Source organism: Tasmannia lanceolata, unplaced genomic scaffold (genome assembly GCF_043159265.1).
Source record: "Tasmannia lanceolata isolate RefF3 unplaced genomic scaffold, GAP_Taslan_0.1 ptg000020l, whole genome shotgun sequence".
In the NCBI taxonomy this organism is placed as follows: Eukaryota; Viridiplantae; Streptophyta; class Magnoliopsida; order Canellales; family Winteraceae; genus Tasmannia; species Tasmannia lanceolata.
In genome coordinates this window covers 17,218,965-17,235,582 of record NW_027518697.1, presented here as the reverse complement: position 1 = coordinate 17,235,582, position 16,618 = coordinate 17,218,965, and the positions used below count along the sequence as shown (strand labels likewise).

At 40.6% G+C, this 16,618-nt stretch overlaps 1 protein-coding gene across 2 annotated transcripts in view; it reads right to left on the bottom strand.

The window, feature by feature from the left end:
- Positions 1 to 11,024, bottom strand: part of LOC143854846 (cysteine protease ATG4-like) — a 31,407-nt gene extending 20,383 nt beyond the window's left edge. The window contains exons 1-5 of one of the 2 annotated variants that reach the window (XM_077364952.1): positions 10,883 to 11,024; positions 1,824 to 2,289; positions 1,638 to 1,723; positions 1,211 to 1,261; positions 660 to 1,045 (exon numbers count right to left, since the gene is read on the bottom strand). In XM_077364952.1, coding sequence (XP_077221067.1) covers positions 660 to 1,045; positions 1,211 to 1,261; positions 1,638 to 1,723; positions 1,824 to 2,286 — 986 coding nt within the window. In that variant the 5' untranslated portion in view covers positions 2,287 to 2,289; positions 10,883 to 11,024. The remainder of the gene's footprint in view (positions 1 to 659; positions 1,046 to 1,210; positions 1,262 to 1,637; positions 1,724 to 1,823; positions 2,290 to 10,882) is intronic. The other variant, XM_077364953.1, reaches the window with a different exon arrangement.
- Between the last annotated feature and the right edge of the window lie 5,594 nt (positions 11,025 to 16,618).

The following is a 16,618-nucleotide window of genomic DNA, read 5'->3' as shown; positions in this document are numbered from 1 at the left end:
GTATTTGAAGTGGTTGGGAACCATGTGTTTTCGTGGGGGAAAGGATATTTTTGTTTTGGATGGTGTGGGAAGAGGGTTTTATCCGGTTAAAAGAACAGAGTTTAAATACAAACAACGAAACAAAATCAGCCAAACTATCAAAGAATTGCAAATGTCCTCAGCAGTGAGTGGTAAAAAGCAATCCCTAGTGAGGAAGGATGCCAGGATTCACATTTCGAACCGACTTACCAACAAGTAAAGAAAGTATCATGTTTAAAAATTAACTGGCATTGTATATAATGCAAAAGTTAAGTTATAAACCCACTGCTTCATAAAACACTCAGGAAAATGGGAAGCCCACAAGAGATTAGAGACAGAACAAACTTCAGATAGACATAGCTTTAAATTTCGGCCAGGGCCGACACCGAAAGTACAGATTTCTGTGTTGGCCCAGATTTCAGCCGAAATTTCAGAATTTTCTACCATATTTATCATTTTTTACTTTTTCCGAAAATGAAATTTCAGCATAGATTTCGGATTTTAAAGAAATTTGCTTTTTTTTTACCGAATTTCGGCTAGAATTTCGGTTTCGGCCACATCCAAAATTTCGGCTTTGGTCTCCGATACCGAAACTGAAATTTCAAACCTTGCAGATGTCACAGCACCATTCAGAACATTACCTCACATTAAGTTTGTCAAGTCCAAGAACCAAAGGGACTAATAGGAGAATAGGAGCCCAAGCACCCTGACCCTTGCAAAAATTGGAACAGAGCCTAGCGGCATCTTCAATACAGAGAACTGGTGCACCACCTCGTTCCCCATCTTCATCGCCAGAAACAACATATACAACCATCGGCAAGGCATTTTTTTGTTTTTCAAGGTTGGTCTGTTCTCTCATGGCACGTGCAAGAGTTTCCCATGAGCGACACGTGGCATATGGGCCCACCCAAGAACCAGCAGCCAGGCCATAATCCTTCCCAGCTTGAAGGAGACTGTGTATAGAGAAAGCAGATTCCTCTGAGTCACCAAAAAGCTGCAGAATCTCAATATACTCCTGATCAAATGGCTGCATAATCAACAGTAACCATCATGAGCAACCCAACACTACAATTAAAATTAAAGAACCTTATCATCCTTTATATATCAATGACAAGCCAGGTTTTAATTTTTACTGATCTGAAATAAACTATTAATGAGACTGTGATGTCCTCATGTATACCATCCATCTCACCTTCTGCAAGGGCTTTCTCCAAGATCTTCCTAAACGATGAAAAAGTAATGCCTGAAAGCATACAACCAGCAGTATATAACTAGTAAGAAAAAAGGAATTTAATATAAGCATTAAGCACTAAATGCGCAAATTTTATAACTAAATGACCTTGAAATACAAAGATCCGCTGCTTAATACTATTTAGGGATGCATATGAACTTAAGAACAAGGTTTTAAATGTCAGTATTTTAAAAAAAATCGGTATTTTTAAACATTTCGGAAGTTTCACCAATTTCTATGGAAATCTGAAGATTTCAGTGGAAATCTTGTAAACTCTAAAAAACCGATTCAATGTACTTTCGGTTTCAGTCCAAACTGAAACCGAATATCTCGGCCAATATTTCGGATTTCGTCCGAAATTTAAAACTATGCTTAAGAAGCACCATACCTGGGCAACAAGCATCTGACTGCTTCTCAGCATGCAACCCCAGTTGACATCACTGGTGAACTTTGAATCGCCAATAGGTTCAAAACCTGTATGAGCCGAATCAATCAATTCATCTTTGTCATTTTTTGTAGGGATTAAGTTGGAGGATAAAATCAACTGAATAATAAACCTTCACATACAACTAACCTTTCCGGTATGTCATCCTAATTCTTGATGAGAAATCCTGGAAGAATGCAACCAACCCATCTCCAAGAATTACATCACTGAATGACTCCTCTGGTGAAACCTTATAACATACACCCAGAAGCCATATTTCACTAGTTGAGCTAGAAACACCAGTCTTGCTCGGCCCTAACAGATGCTCCTGAAGTCTCCTCATTGAGCCACTAGTTACAGCTCTCCTCACAGCCGTTGTCCACCCATATGTTCTAGTATTACAAGCTTTTCTTTCACCATTAGATGACTCAGAGTATGCTTCAAAGATAGAGAAAGTAGATGCAAAGAAACTTGACCATAAGGAACCCTTTGGAGACTTAGTATGGCTCGTTTGTGGGTCCGAACAAACAGATGCTGGATCACTATTTGTGGAATCAGTTGAATTTCCTGCAGGAGATTTTGAAGCCACAGCCCTCTCAGGCAAGCCCTTCATTACCTAATCATACAAAAGCATACAATCAAGGTTTTAAATTTCAGTTTCCGTGTCGGTTTTGGCCACCACCGAAATTGAAATATTTCGGTTTCTGTGGAAATTTCGGCTGAAATCATGTAAAATTAGGTTAATATATTCAGTTTTTTTTTTTTTAACTTCTGTGGAAATGTCAAAGACTCAAAAATTTTGGAGGAAACTTCGGCAAGTTCAGCAGAAATCAATGAAGAACGGATACGGCTACGGGGTGCGGGAACGACACGATACAGGTACGTGGATACGTGATTTAAAAAAAAAAAAAGATACGAGTACGTTGGGGGTACGCTGAATATAATATATTTTTATATTTTATTATATATTATAAAAATTAAAAAATTAAATATTTTGTTAAAGAATTCAAACAAATTAATTAGAGAACAAACAAATAACAATAACATCACCAATATGGGTGCGTGGGCCTCCGGAGAGTACCCGTGCTTCATAGGTAAATCTTTAAATTTTGGTGGAAATTTTGTAAATAATGTTGAAGACGAAATTTCAACCAATTTCGGGATTTCGGCGAAATTTCGGCAAATCCTGTAAAAATCCGATTCATGATGTATTTCGTTTCTGCCATGGCAGAAATTTCGGATTTTGGCCAAAATTTAAAACTATGCATACAATAACAGAACCAATTCATGGAACATAATCTCTGCAGCAAATGAAAGGGGACACTTGCATGTGATCCTGAGAGATGACCATTAGGGATTTCTTCAGTGGCCGCCCGATTCTTTGTCTGGTGGCTCCTGACCCTGGTCTCCTGCCGGATACTCTCATTTGCCATTGCGGTCTTAATCTTGACCGTTTAGCGGGGCATTTTTAAAATTTTATAGAGTCCGGTTATCATGCCTTGGAAGTGTTTGAATCCCTGGGGGTTTTCAATATTTGTTGCCGACGGTCTTTAAGCTTGTTTGGGCAAGGGGACAATCTGGTCAGATCCCAATGGGCTCCCCCAAGATCCCACTCTGGATCTTTGGGGAGCATTGAGGACAGGGATACTAGAGTGAGAAGATTGGAATTTGGGGCCAGAAAAGTCCCTAGTCGCAGAGCCTCTGAGTTCAATCGAAGTGTGCCTTCGAATGGCAGCGATTGGATGAGCTTGAAGTGCCACTATAAAAACTTTGGCTCACGCAATGTCTGTAGGAAATGCTCAGAACCTAAGAATAAGCTGGCTCCATCCATGGTTTGGAGGCCTAAAGAGGGTCCCCCTCAGGTTTTTGTTCACGATGACCACCCGACACTCGATATCCCAGTTAGCCTGGTGAAGGAAAGGAAAAAAAACCTCAAGAGTTGCCTCATTGGGAGTTTGAAGTCCAGATCATGGCTTTTGGATGATGCTTGGGCGTGGGCGAGTCGATGTTGGGGTCTCCCCGATCTGCAAAAACCTTTTTCCATCAACTCAGTGGACATCCTATTTTGCTTTGAATCGGAATCCCAAGCCACTTCTATCCTCAGGCGTGGAGGAGAAGCTCTGGGTGGATACATATCTTCTTTTCAGCCTTGGTTTCGGGTGCTAGAACTATAAAGATCAGATTCTATGATATCCCCCTTCATGCATGGTCCACATCAACTGTGGAGACCCTTGGTCAACATTTGGATCAGGTGATCCAGACCCAACTTTATGGCAGCCATGATCACTGCATGGCTTTTGCCTCGGCCCTGGTCATGACACCCCTTTGGAAATCTATCCCTTCTTTTATTAATCTAAGGATAGATCCCAGTATTTATTCGGTGGGAGTTAAGGTGATTTCCAAGGATAATATTAACAGTCAACTTCTTTACATCTACATCTTCAACAGATTGTTGGGGACAATCAATCATGAAGGATCCAACTCTTTCTCGAACAAGATGTTTCTTTTGTCCGATCCAGGCGATCGGAAAATAAAGAAATGGTTGATATATTCATATACATAGATATCTTTCTATGTGCCATTAACATTCCCAGGATTAATACACAACTTTTCCGCGTTGTCGGTAGTGGGGGAATCAAGCAGTAAAGTTAACTCGGTTTTTTTAGGGTCCCGATATGCAGGCATCCGACAAGGCGTCGGAGGCAATGGTTTTTGCCTCGACATCCTATTTTGCTATGAATCGGAATCCCAGGCCACCTCTATCCTCAGGCTTGGAGAAGATGCTCTGGGTGGATACCTATTTTCTCTTCAGCCTTGGTTTCCTACATATAACACAGACACTAGAACTACAAAGATCAGATTCTATGATATCCCCCTTCATGCATGGTCCACGTCAACCGTGGAGACCCTTGGTCAACATTTGGGTCAGGTGATCCAGACCCTACTTTATGGCAACCATGATCACTACATGGCTTTTGCCTCGGCCCTGGTCATGACACCCCTTTGGAAATCTATCCCTTCTTTTATTAATCTACGGATAGATTCCAGTATTTATTCGGTGGAAGTTAAGGTGATTTCCAAGGATAGTATTAACAGCTAGGCGTTGTTGATAGTGGGGGAATCAAGCAGTAAAGTTAACTCGGTTTTTTTTTAGAGTCCCGGTATGCAGGCATCCGACAGGGCATCGCCGGCAATGGTTGCCCTACCGGAAAAGGTGGCAGATGTTAATCCCGAGGGTATTGACGGTGGCAGGGAGCCGTTGGATGGCCCATTTTTGAATTTTGAATTGCCTAGCCCCTCACCTGCTTCAACAGATAGCAGAAATGTTGTTGTGCATGGGAGCCTGGAAAAGGAGCGGTGCAGAAAACATTAAATGTAGCAGCACGTGGCGAGAATGGGAAGGCTCTTCGAAAAGACCTTGCTGACAGTTGTACACTGAAGTCGGCAAAAGAGAAAAAAAGCTATAAAAATAAAAAGCAGATTCTATAAGGAGAGTAAAAACATCAAGGAGAAGCGTCTACGTAAGAGGTTCTAAACCAGAGGCACAGTTGCTAGCTACTAGAGGTGGACTTTCTATTTTTAAAAGAAGACTCAGTGGCATCTTTAGGAAAGAGGATTATAGGAAGAGAAAACTCATATCCGCTTTGCAACATTTTCTTCAAGATTTTGATAAATTTCCAGATCCACCTATGTCAAGGGAGGAAGTGAACCAGACTAGTAACAAACGGAATGTTCACGACTTTACATTCGAAGCTGGAGACTTAGACCTCCTGAAAGACCTGAATTATAATGAGAAACTGACGAGGAAGGAACTCCGCACTCCATGTGAGGTTTCTCCGAGCCCGCTAAAAAAGCGATGGGCTCAGCTGAGGACTGACTCCAGAAGCAGTGAGGGTAATCGCCATAGTTCATCTGAGAAGACAAATGATAAGGAATTGCATGTCCCCTTTCTTGAACTCCCCATCTTTAGTAAAATCTTAGAGAAGGAAAGGCGCACCCATAGACGTCGCTGGGAGGAAGAAAAGAGAGCTGTAATCAGGGACCTGAAGCAATTGCAGGCCGGCCCGGTTGCTGAGCCTATTGTCTCCCGTGATTCACTGTGGTTGGAAGTAAGTCAGCTAATTGGGGAGCGCTTGGTGCCTTTTGTGGATACTAATGGTAAGGGCAAAATGGTGGTAGATAATTCAGGAAAATCTGGGGATCAAGGGTCATTCTCGGAGGAGTTTGATGACTTGTTATTAATGGGGGACGTCTTTGGGATCGGATATGAGGAGGATTTGGGGTCGACTAAAGAAATGTTCTTGGCTATGGCGGCAAGAGATTTAGAAGAAAAAGAAAGAAAGAGAGAAAGAGGCTGAGAAGAAGGCTGGGGAGGGGATCCTTGACAAGTAATGACCTCCCTTCCCAAAGTAGGTCTTTCTGTGCTTTTACATAGTAACTTGGTGTAAATCCAGAAATTCAGAAATTTCGTCATTTAGGGGAGACTGCCTCAGGTGCCATGGCATAGATGGTTGACAAGAGTTCTTCAAATTTTGCCGGAAGGTTGTTAGATGTGTAAGTCTGGGAGAGCTTTGGGGAGAATGGTCATAGTTTTTTATTATTGAAGGAAGAGAGTCATGGTTACATAGCAAAGAGAATGTAATTGGTCTATATACAAAGGAACTGCAATTCGACAAGTTTTGGCTTGAGAGACTATGTGTTTCGCTTAAACTAGACTTAATCAGGATACTCTTGATTTGCTATTTTATCTCCTAGGGTGTGGTGATTAGTTTAGAGCTTCAAAATCTGGGTTCTTGTTATGTGATCAGATTTAATAGGACCTGTGTTAAAAAAGAGGTTCCAAGTGGCAGAAGGTCGTACTTGGAGTCTTAAAAGATAGGTTGTCACTGATAGGAAGAAGGGAAGGAGAAGACACGTAACTGTAATTGCTTGTTTGGATGCTTTGTTACGGGTTCTGGGTATGCCCGGTCCAGTTCTTGTTCATATTCTGTAATACAGGAAGGGACTCCTGGTCCCTATTGTTATTTTAATATCAATAAAATATGTCATCTTTCAAAAAAATAACAAAACCAGTTCGAAGCGAGTCAAAATGTGGATACCATATTCAGTCCAGAGGCAACAAATGTAGAGAAATGCATTCAAACTACAGTATGAAATAGCTCAACAGCCGTGGTACAAAAATATGGAAATATACCCAAAATCGCCAAGCACATTAAGAAAAGAACATAACTAATCAGTGGTGTTGAGTGATTATATAATCCACTTCATTTTTAGACAAGAGCAAGTCAGATAATGGGATAAGAAAATAGCCTAATAATACCTTTTTTTTACAATTTAATTGCACTTGCATACATTTTTTAATAATAAAAATACGGTATTATTCTCACACTGTTTCCTGCCTGATGTATCGTGTCTAATACCGAATCATGTCCCCATTTACATCACATAGGTGAGAAAGAACTGGGGATTATTGGTTACAGAACATTAACAAAATCACAGCTATTGAGAATTTGGAAGTGGAGTCCCAAAATAGAAAATAGCTCATGCAGAAAGAGAAGAATTTATGAGAATAACTCTTCAAACCTGACATGGAAGTGTAAATATCCCAGCTTAGAAGATTGTTGGATAATAAAATAAGGTTCAACATAAAAGAGAAAAAAAAAAAGGTTCAACATCCAACTCCTCTATTTCAGAAAATTGCAGACAGATTGGGATAAGACAATGGATCAGGTTTTTTTTTTCACAGGTATCCTGCTTTCAGATTGTTACTGCATCAGACCAGTGCAGCACCAAACTAAGATTTTTGGAATCAACCATTTTTCGTCTTCCGCACTTGTTTCAGACTCCGGTTCTCATACTCGCCTCTAGTTTTCTGGCTATCGACTGGACTCTATTACAGCTCAACCATCTGCCAATCCGATGTGTGGATACTTGTGTATTGTGGTTGATCTTACACCCTTCACTATTTTGAGACCCCCCCCACCCCCCCCTTCTTTTTCTTGGGGGAGAAGATGTCATTACCGTTCTAGGAGTAGTACTTGCGGCCCCTTGTTGTAAGGTTTCTATCCCCATCTAAGTGCCTAGGCACCAAGGCAACCAAGCAAACCCCTATGACAACAAAATGCTTCTGTTTAAAGCTTAGTAGAGGGTATTTTTTTGCTTTTATCTGTTCCACTTAGTGTAACTCACTTTTCAAAGCCCTAGCTAGATTGTTATCAATGGCTGCATCATTTGTTGTTCTATCTAATAAGATTAAAGAATGAAACCCCAAGGAGGGGTCTGCATAGGTCAGATCAAGATGAGGAATATATCCCTTTTAGGGAAATGGATCCGGCAGTACGGTGAGGAGGAGGCACTATGGCTTAACATCATCGGTGACAAATAGGGGCCAAGTTGGAGGGATTGGGAGTGTAGGGACCCTTGTATAGGTAAAAGGTTCAGGAGCATGGAAGTCTATTTGCATCTCCAGATGATTCTTTGAGCCTTGTGAAGACGGTTAGTGGGTAGGGGAGGGAGCATGGAAGTCTATTTGTGTCTCAGACGATTCTTTGAGCATTGTGAAGACGTTTAGAGGGTAGGGGGATGGTACTCAGCTCCGGGTAGATCGACGGATGGGAAATTCCCATTTATGCCACGCTTTGTCAGGCCTTTATCAGCTAGCGTCCGATCATGGGACAAGAGTTTGTGATTATATGGATAGAAAAAAGGGAGCGGTAGGAAGGGAGGGGGGCGAGGGGGGAGTAGATTGGATCATTAAACTTAGGAGAGACCTCAAGAACCATGAGATAGTCAGAATTTCTCAGCTTCTCTCCCTCCTTGAGTCTTAGTATTGTTCCCAGTCCTGTCATGATGGTAGGGTTTGGTCCCTGACATTTCTAGTATGTTTTTTGTTCACTCCTTTTTTCTGCAAGTTGGTTGGCGGCGATGGCACTAAGTCCAAATTCTAAGGTGATTCCCCCCATACCCACCCTCCCACCAAAAAGAAAACCAGGGTGGTGCCATTAGCTTGGACAATGGCTCACAAGCGGATCAACGAATGCAACCATCTCAAGAGGCGCAATGTATCGCTTGTCAGCCGGTGTGCCCTTTGCATGTCGAAAGAAGAATCCTTGAATCACGTCCTCCTCCTTGCCCCACTCTCCTCTGCTTTGTGGAGGGCTGTCATCAGAAGTTTCGGTTTCTCTTGGGTTTTCCACAGATCCATCAGAAGAACAATGTTATATTGTCCTAGTAGCCCTTTTGAAAAGACGAGCTGATCCCTACGGAGCTGGGTACTCTACGCTTTCACTTGGCCTATTTGGCAAGAGAAAAATAGGAGGATCTTTGAAGAGAAAGGAAAATGTTTCAGGAGGATTGTATTGGAGGTCAAGATAGATCTCGTGACTTGGGAAAAACTGAAGATATTTTGGCATCATACTCATCAGCTGATATTTTGAGGAATTGGCGGTGGATAATTAGGGAAAACAGTGTTAAAAACCACCCTGGCCCTAATTGGAAGCCCCACCCCCTAGTGGATGGCTTAACTTCAAATTTGATAGTAGTGCAAGAGGAAAACCGGGCCAAAAAGGGATTGATGGGCTTATAAGGGATGCAGAGGGTCACACTCTACTCTCATTTTCCAGTCTTGTGGGGATTTACAAATCTAATGAGGCGTAAGCGAAAGCATTATTGTGGTCCCTAATTGAAAGCTCCCCCATACTGGATGGCTTAAACTCAACTTTGACAGTAGTGAAAAGGCAAACCGTGCCCGACAAGGATTGATGGACTTATACTGATGTGGAGTGTCCACTCTACTCTCATTTTCCGGTCCAGATGGGATTTACGAATCTAATGAGGCGTAAGCGAGAGCACTATTGTGGGGTCTAAGATGATTCCTATCTCATCTACCTTGCCAAACTTGGGCGGGCAGATCGGCATCGGGTCTTTGGAAGCTCTCAAGCATCATTTTTTAAATTCGTGAGTGTTGCAAGGTCATTCGTCCACGCTTTTCGCATATGTATAGGTCCGCAAATGACAAAGCCAATGAGTTGACGAGATCTGGAGTGGACAAAAAGCGTGTGGGGGGGATCCAATCCACATTTGTTCAGCATGGCAGCAACTTTTGGACAAGTTTCCCAGTCTTAGTGTTCTATCTGTATTTGATCTGGCGATTTGTGGGTGGTGGGTACACCTTGTCCCCGTCATCTGTTTGATTTACCTATTTGATCTGGCGATTTGTGGGTGGTGGGTATACCTTGTCCCCGTCATCTGTTTGATCTACCTCTCTCTCTCTCTCTCACACACACACACACACACACACACAAAAAGAATTAAGACTAAAAGGTCTAGTTTCTTACATCTGTTCTATCACCTCACCGACAACCACAGCCAGCAAGGCTTCACCCCAACAAAAACCTCACGCATGGATTTAATCTATTGTCTTCATAGATCACTATAGATGAAACTGAAAGAACAAACAAAAATATTGAATAGAAACCCACCCCAAATTCTATCTAATTGTCAAACCAACTCAAGTTCTGCCTCTTAGAAAGAGACAAACATGTAGAAGAGGCAAGCTTGAAGAACCCGTAGTTGAAGAAAACAAAATGTAAAACATGAGAAATACCTATTAAAGGGGAGGGGGTAAGCATTGTGGGTACCTTATAGCCAATATCCAATTAGATTGTCCACACAAACCATATTTAGATTGCAAATTTACACACAAATTTCACCCACAATCCAATTAGACTACACATCCAAACTAGCCTCTATCTTTCCCAGTGTCCCAAAAAAAAAAAAAAAACTGTCACATTAAAAGGACTCGATCCTTCTATAATTTTTTAGATTGACAAGAAACTCATTCAAAATTACAGCGTTTCAATCTCATAACAGTGGTTTGATAGGCATGGAGAATTCATAAGGCCCTATTCGTTTAAGATTATGCCAACCGATTGTGAGCCCAAAACCAGTTATTGGGCTCAAAATTTTGAGCCCAATAACTGGTTTTGGGCTCACAATCGGTTGGCATAGGGCCTAAGTGAAATCAAATCAATCCCTGACATGTTTGAACGATAAATTCAGTACCAATTATAATCTTCAATTTATAAATCTACCTAGTTTAATAAAATTAGAACGTCAATAATGATTCTAGATAGGGCAAAAACAAAATAAAAAAATCAAAGAGAGAGAAGGAACCCAAAGCAATATTGGTTCAGAGGGTATGGCAATACCTAAAACGGTGGGTGCGAATCCAACGCCAAACTGAAGAATCTCCAACAGAGAGAGGGAGAGAGAGAGAGAAATCTGGGACTTTCCCCGTGTTTTACATCAGGTACCGAAGTAGTGGAAAATTGGAAACTAAGGAATTTGCCAATAAGAGGACTACTAAAATTACTAGTCTCCTTCGCCAGAATCTCTTTCGCGTACCTTTTTGCGGGGCCAACTTTAGATGGGCCCACTTTACATCTATTATGATTCATGTGCGTGCGTGTGGGGATTGGAATTTGGGAAGTGATATATTCACCCCCATTTCTTCCCTGGGCCACCCCATCTAATGTATTTAGGAAGTAGGACCAAGGTTTTAAATTTCGGTCCTCACCGAAACTGAAATTTTAGCCAAAATCCCATAATTTCAGCCGAAATTCGAAAGAGGCACTCGAAATATCGTTTTTTTGAGCCAAAATTTTGGGGCAAATGAATAAAAATTATTATTTTATCAATAATTTCACCGAAATTTGGTAAATTACGGCTATTTCGGTTTCGGTCCCGACCGAAATCTGAAATTTCGGATTTCAGCCAAAATTTAAAACCTTGGTTAGGACCTAGGACTACCCTTTTTGCCCTACAAGGAGATGGTCAGGGAAAAAAGGGGGAGAATAGATGGAAATGATGTATTCACCCCATTTTTTTTTCCTTGGGAGAGCTCCATCTAGTGTATTTATGACCAGTTGGGACAGCCCCTCTTGTGTAAAGAGTAGTCATAAACTGTCCCAAGTAGAAAAATCGTGAATTTATTTCTCCCCTGTATATAGCGGTTCTCTCAATCTCTTGTTTGACTTATATGGTCCTGTATATGAGAAATTATATGGTGCCAATGATTGTCACAAAGTTCAGATTTGGGAATAAGGGATTTGCATGCTAATTTCACCTGATGAATTAAATGAATAAGACAAAATCGGCTAAAACGTGAGTATGTGTTGCTGCTTGCTGATGCAGAAGTCAGCCGCGAAAAATGGCTTTATGTGAAATTGCCTAGCAAAATTCCTGGGAATAATTCTATGCGGCAAATGTTAATAAAAGGAAAACGATACAAAAAGAGACTGCCTTTTTGGTGAATTTCCTAAGTCTAAAGGAAGAGTTGTAAGTCCTTGTGATGTGGTGGAAATAACTGATATGTTTGATTTCCTAACCAGCTGTAAAATCCGCTTCCCTAGCATTACTCTTAAAAAAAATACTTGGAAAATATTGAGAAAAGGCTCATTTCATCTCCCACTTCCACGCCTTCGCCGGAGTTTGGATGGGTGGAAATAGGAATAGGAAATGTGTCGTTATAAAGGACTGAAATTTTTTTTGGGAAATGCTATCAGCACAACCATATTTTGATATTTGGACAAATCCAGGTGTCTTTTCTTCTTTAATTGGCTCGTGAGAGCTTTTTGGGAAGTGCAATGACTTTTTGACAGCTCTTTAAACACTTAAAGACAAGATGGTTTGCGAAAATATCAAAATATGGTTTTGATGATATCATTTCCCTTTTTCTATTAGCAAAAAATTTAATAAAGAAAAAGGGCAAGAGGTCGATAATAACCGCATAAATGCAAAAGCAAATATAGAGAAAAAAAAGAAGATAGAAGACAACAATCCCTACACAATCAAGGAGGCCTGTGATAAAATAATAAAATTTACCATCTTCCAATCCCTGATGCTCTGTTTGGTTGCCGGGATTTTTTTGTTCCTGGGAGTTTTGTGGGGGAGTAAGTTAAATTTTGGTCCCATCCCATGTTTGGTTGCCTTTTAGCACTAGGTTTATTTTAATCCCACTTTTGTAATGATTACTTGTGGGGTGAATTTTTTAATCCCACTTTTGTAATGATTGCCTTTTCATCCTATCCCAAGTAACCCCAGGAACAAAAATAAACTCAGGAACCAAAAATATGCTTGAGAAGAATTTTTTTCTACCCAACAGTTCAAGCAACCAAACAAAGGTTTTTTGTTTTCCCACCATATCTCCCAGGGTATTTTTTTCCCCCACATAACTAAACATGGGATTTTTATTTTACCAGGATACTTCCAAGACTTTTTTTTTCCCACCTATCTCCCAGGGTATTTTTTTTCTCCCACTTAACTCCCGGGAACAAAAAAAACCTGGCAACCATACAGATCATGAATTAGCCGATCACCGGACATGATGAATCTCTATATAGTGGCCCTTTGGCAAGTCCAGAATCTCCTCTATACCATCTGCAAATATCCATGGAATCCATGTCTCACCAATATGATGATATTAAGGCCATGTTTGTTTAAGATTAGGATAATCGATTGTGATTCAAAAAACCAACATTTAATTTTGAGTCCAATGATTGGTTTTGGAATCATAATTTGTTGTCGTGATCTTAAATGAACAGGGCCAAGGGAGTCTCCCTCAATGATGATTTGGTATAGCTCAGTGAATTGAATCTAGCCTGAACCTCTACCTCGTTAGAATCCCTTATAGTGGAGGAGTCTCGAAAAACTCAAAGTGCTCTTCGGGATACCCCCCTGCCTGGTAACACAGGAGTGAATAGCCGAGTCGAAATGAAAACTTTTGGTTATATGTTGGGCTTTTCTTGTGTAAGGAGCTTTGATTCGGCGAAGGCGAAAACCTTTGGAGAAACATGAAGAGAACATGACAATCAATCATATGATTAAAATCCTATTTTGATATATGAATCATTGAGAAGGTTTGGGGATTTTCAGGCTGTTGTTGAACATACATCGATTGAACTGGCCCGATATTTGGTGTCTTTTGTTGAAGTATAAATGATTAAATAACACCTTATGGCTTAATCTTTTGGAGTAATTGGTTGTTTCACATGGTCTAGAGCAATTGCCTCACGGCAGGTCCTGGGTTCAAAACCCAATAACTCCTTGATAGAAAGAATCCACATGTAGAGCCAACCCACAAGAGGGGCCGCATGTGCCAATTGTACGGCCAACCCAACAAGAGGTGTCACACTTGAGGGGGAGCGTTAACGTAAAAATGATTAATTAACACCAACTCTAATAGCTTAAGCTTTTGGAGTAATTGGTTGTTTCACATCTTTGAGAACAAACCTGACCTGCACTTTGATTCTGTCTTTACTTTAACATCTATGGAATATATAGTCTTCCAAGTAGGGGTGTAAACGAGCCGAGCCGAGCCGAGCTTGGCCAGGCTCGGCTCGGCTCGTTAAGCTCACAAGTGAGGCTCGGCTCGGGCTCGGGCTCGGGCTCGGGCTCGCGAGCCTTACCTAGCTCGGGCTATATTATGTTCACACCCCTCATCTTCCCTGGACAGCCCTACTAGTGTAATTTGACTACTTTTTTTACACTATGGGGGTGGGTCCTAGTAACAAATGGGGTTCCAAAAATGAAGTGACATATTTTGCCCCCACTTTTCACTCCATGGACAACCCTTTTAATGTATATATTAATATATAATATATATTTAAATATATTAAATTCTTAACGAGCCGAGCCGAGCCGAGCCTGGCCTAACTCGGGCTCGGCTCGTTAAGGATTCGAGCCGAGCTTTTTTCGAGCAGAGCTCAAGCGAGCTTCCGAGCCCGAGCCAAAATTGACACCCTTACTTCCAAGCGACTCTCATTGCTGGAGGACTGGAAGCTTATGAGGTTTTCTTTGCTACCTTATAAATAAGCTTGCATTTTGATTAGTCTTGGTATTATTTTATCTATAACCACTTTGAGCAAAATTGTTGAATTGTAAAGCTAAGGTACAAATGCAAATGTAAAGGTCCTAAGAACTAAATCTAGTCTAGAAAACCACATTTTCTTTACTCAATAGACAAGAATTTTTTTTTTTTTTTGGGCTAGATAGTTTAATTAATAGTTTCTTCTTTTGATGATTCATTAATACACATAAGAAAAAGGGCAACTATATATTCTCCCCCTCTTCTTCCCTGGGCCAGCCCCCTACTGAGTATTTATGGCTACTCGTTTACACTAGAGCCAACTAGCTAGCCTGCCCGATCTATAAGACCACACACCCGGTTTGGAATTTATTTATTTTCTTGGTCCTTGAGGCTGTACTTGTTTTGTTTGGCCTCTTTTTAACCCCTCAGTCTGGTCTCCATGATCTGTTCTCTTATTTACTCAGGATCTGTTTCTGTTGACATAAAATGGGTGCATGCAATAAATTTTAGGCACATTTTTTAACTGAAAAATGGGCATAAAATTCGTTTTACGCCCATTTTTAAGTGGGAAAATGGACATAAAATTTTTTTACGTCGAAAGAAGCAGAGCCTGAATAAAATAGTTCCAATTCACATTGTGCACCCGACCATGTATGTCTTGTGGTACAAAAAAATTTCCCAATTGAATATGTATCACTGGATGCTTATGACTGTCCCTTCGAATGCCACTGATCCGATGATAGGTGGTGGTGGTGACCGCCATATCGTTGGCTCAGATCATCTGGCAACAAAACCATGTGTAAGATGATCTTGGGTGGCAAGTTAATTCATAATCTTTAGGGAAAGAATAATAATATGAGGGAATCTTCATTATTTGATTTTTTTTTTTTTTGAAACGATAATAGAACAATTCAATTTCAAAAGACATTACATGTATATTACTACGGGGTTTTAAAAGGCATTTTTCCATGCAAGAATCATTTCCATTATAGAAAGGATGAGGTCTACTTTCCCATTCACACAAACTTTTGCCAATTAGCACTTTACTCTTTATGGCAATTAGCAATGGAAGTGAGCTTTGCCAATGGTAAACTGCGGTGTATCCACATGATCACAGTAAACATAGCTTCACCTGAGTATGGGGCCCTGCTCTAGGGATCCCTTGTATTTTCTTTTCTCTTGCTTGCTTTGAGTTTGCCTTCAAGGGCATGTCCCTAATTGATCTTCCCTCTTCCTTAAACATTGTTCTAGTGATTGGGCGGTGATCTTGTTCCTGGTCCGCCTAACCCCAGCTTACCCATAAAAGGCATGTGTGTGTGCGCGCGCACATGTGGGGTGTGAGGGGGTGGGGGTTAGTGCGTAGTAGTGTATCCATAGAAAAATGCCCTCATTAGACTTGACTTTCTCATCTACCTAAACCATGTCTAGTCTTTCTATGAGAGCCTTCTGAGGTAAGAAATCCACTCTGTGAAACTATAATTTTTAACTTTTCACAGCAAAACATAATACTAACTCGTAGGAAAATGCTCAAAAAAGTCATTTCTACACTCCTTCCTTAGAAGACACTTATTGAGCCTCATTTTTGCCTCCTTTATTTGATCAGATCCATTGATCCAAACAGCAACCATAAGGCTGGCCAAATGGCATTGAGATCACCTTGATCGGATGATCCTAGGCCGTTGATCAATCAAACCTCTATCCAGCCTTATATAGGATTCCACCAAGAAAAGATGAACCATTCATTTGTGCAATCCACATCACATATTGCCACATCACAATAATCTCAGTTTTGTTTTCTATCTGACAGCATCAAAATATCATTCAAAAGCTTTTGGCAGAAAAAAAATAGATAACCAAAATCTTTTAACCCAAATTTTTGTTAAGACTCAATACTGGGAGAAGAAAATATAGCAGCTAATGATAATAAACAACAGTTTAGCAGTTATTTTCCGGCTAAACAGGATGAGATTTATATCCATTGCATAAATATAGTGGCAATTCTAGCAGAAATCTCAGCTTACTTATCAAAAACAGAAACACAAATTCATAAATGCAGTAGCACTAATCAGACATGGGG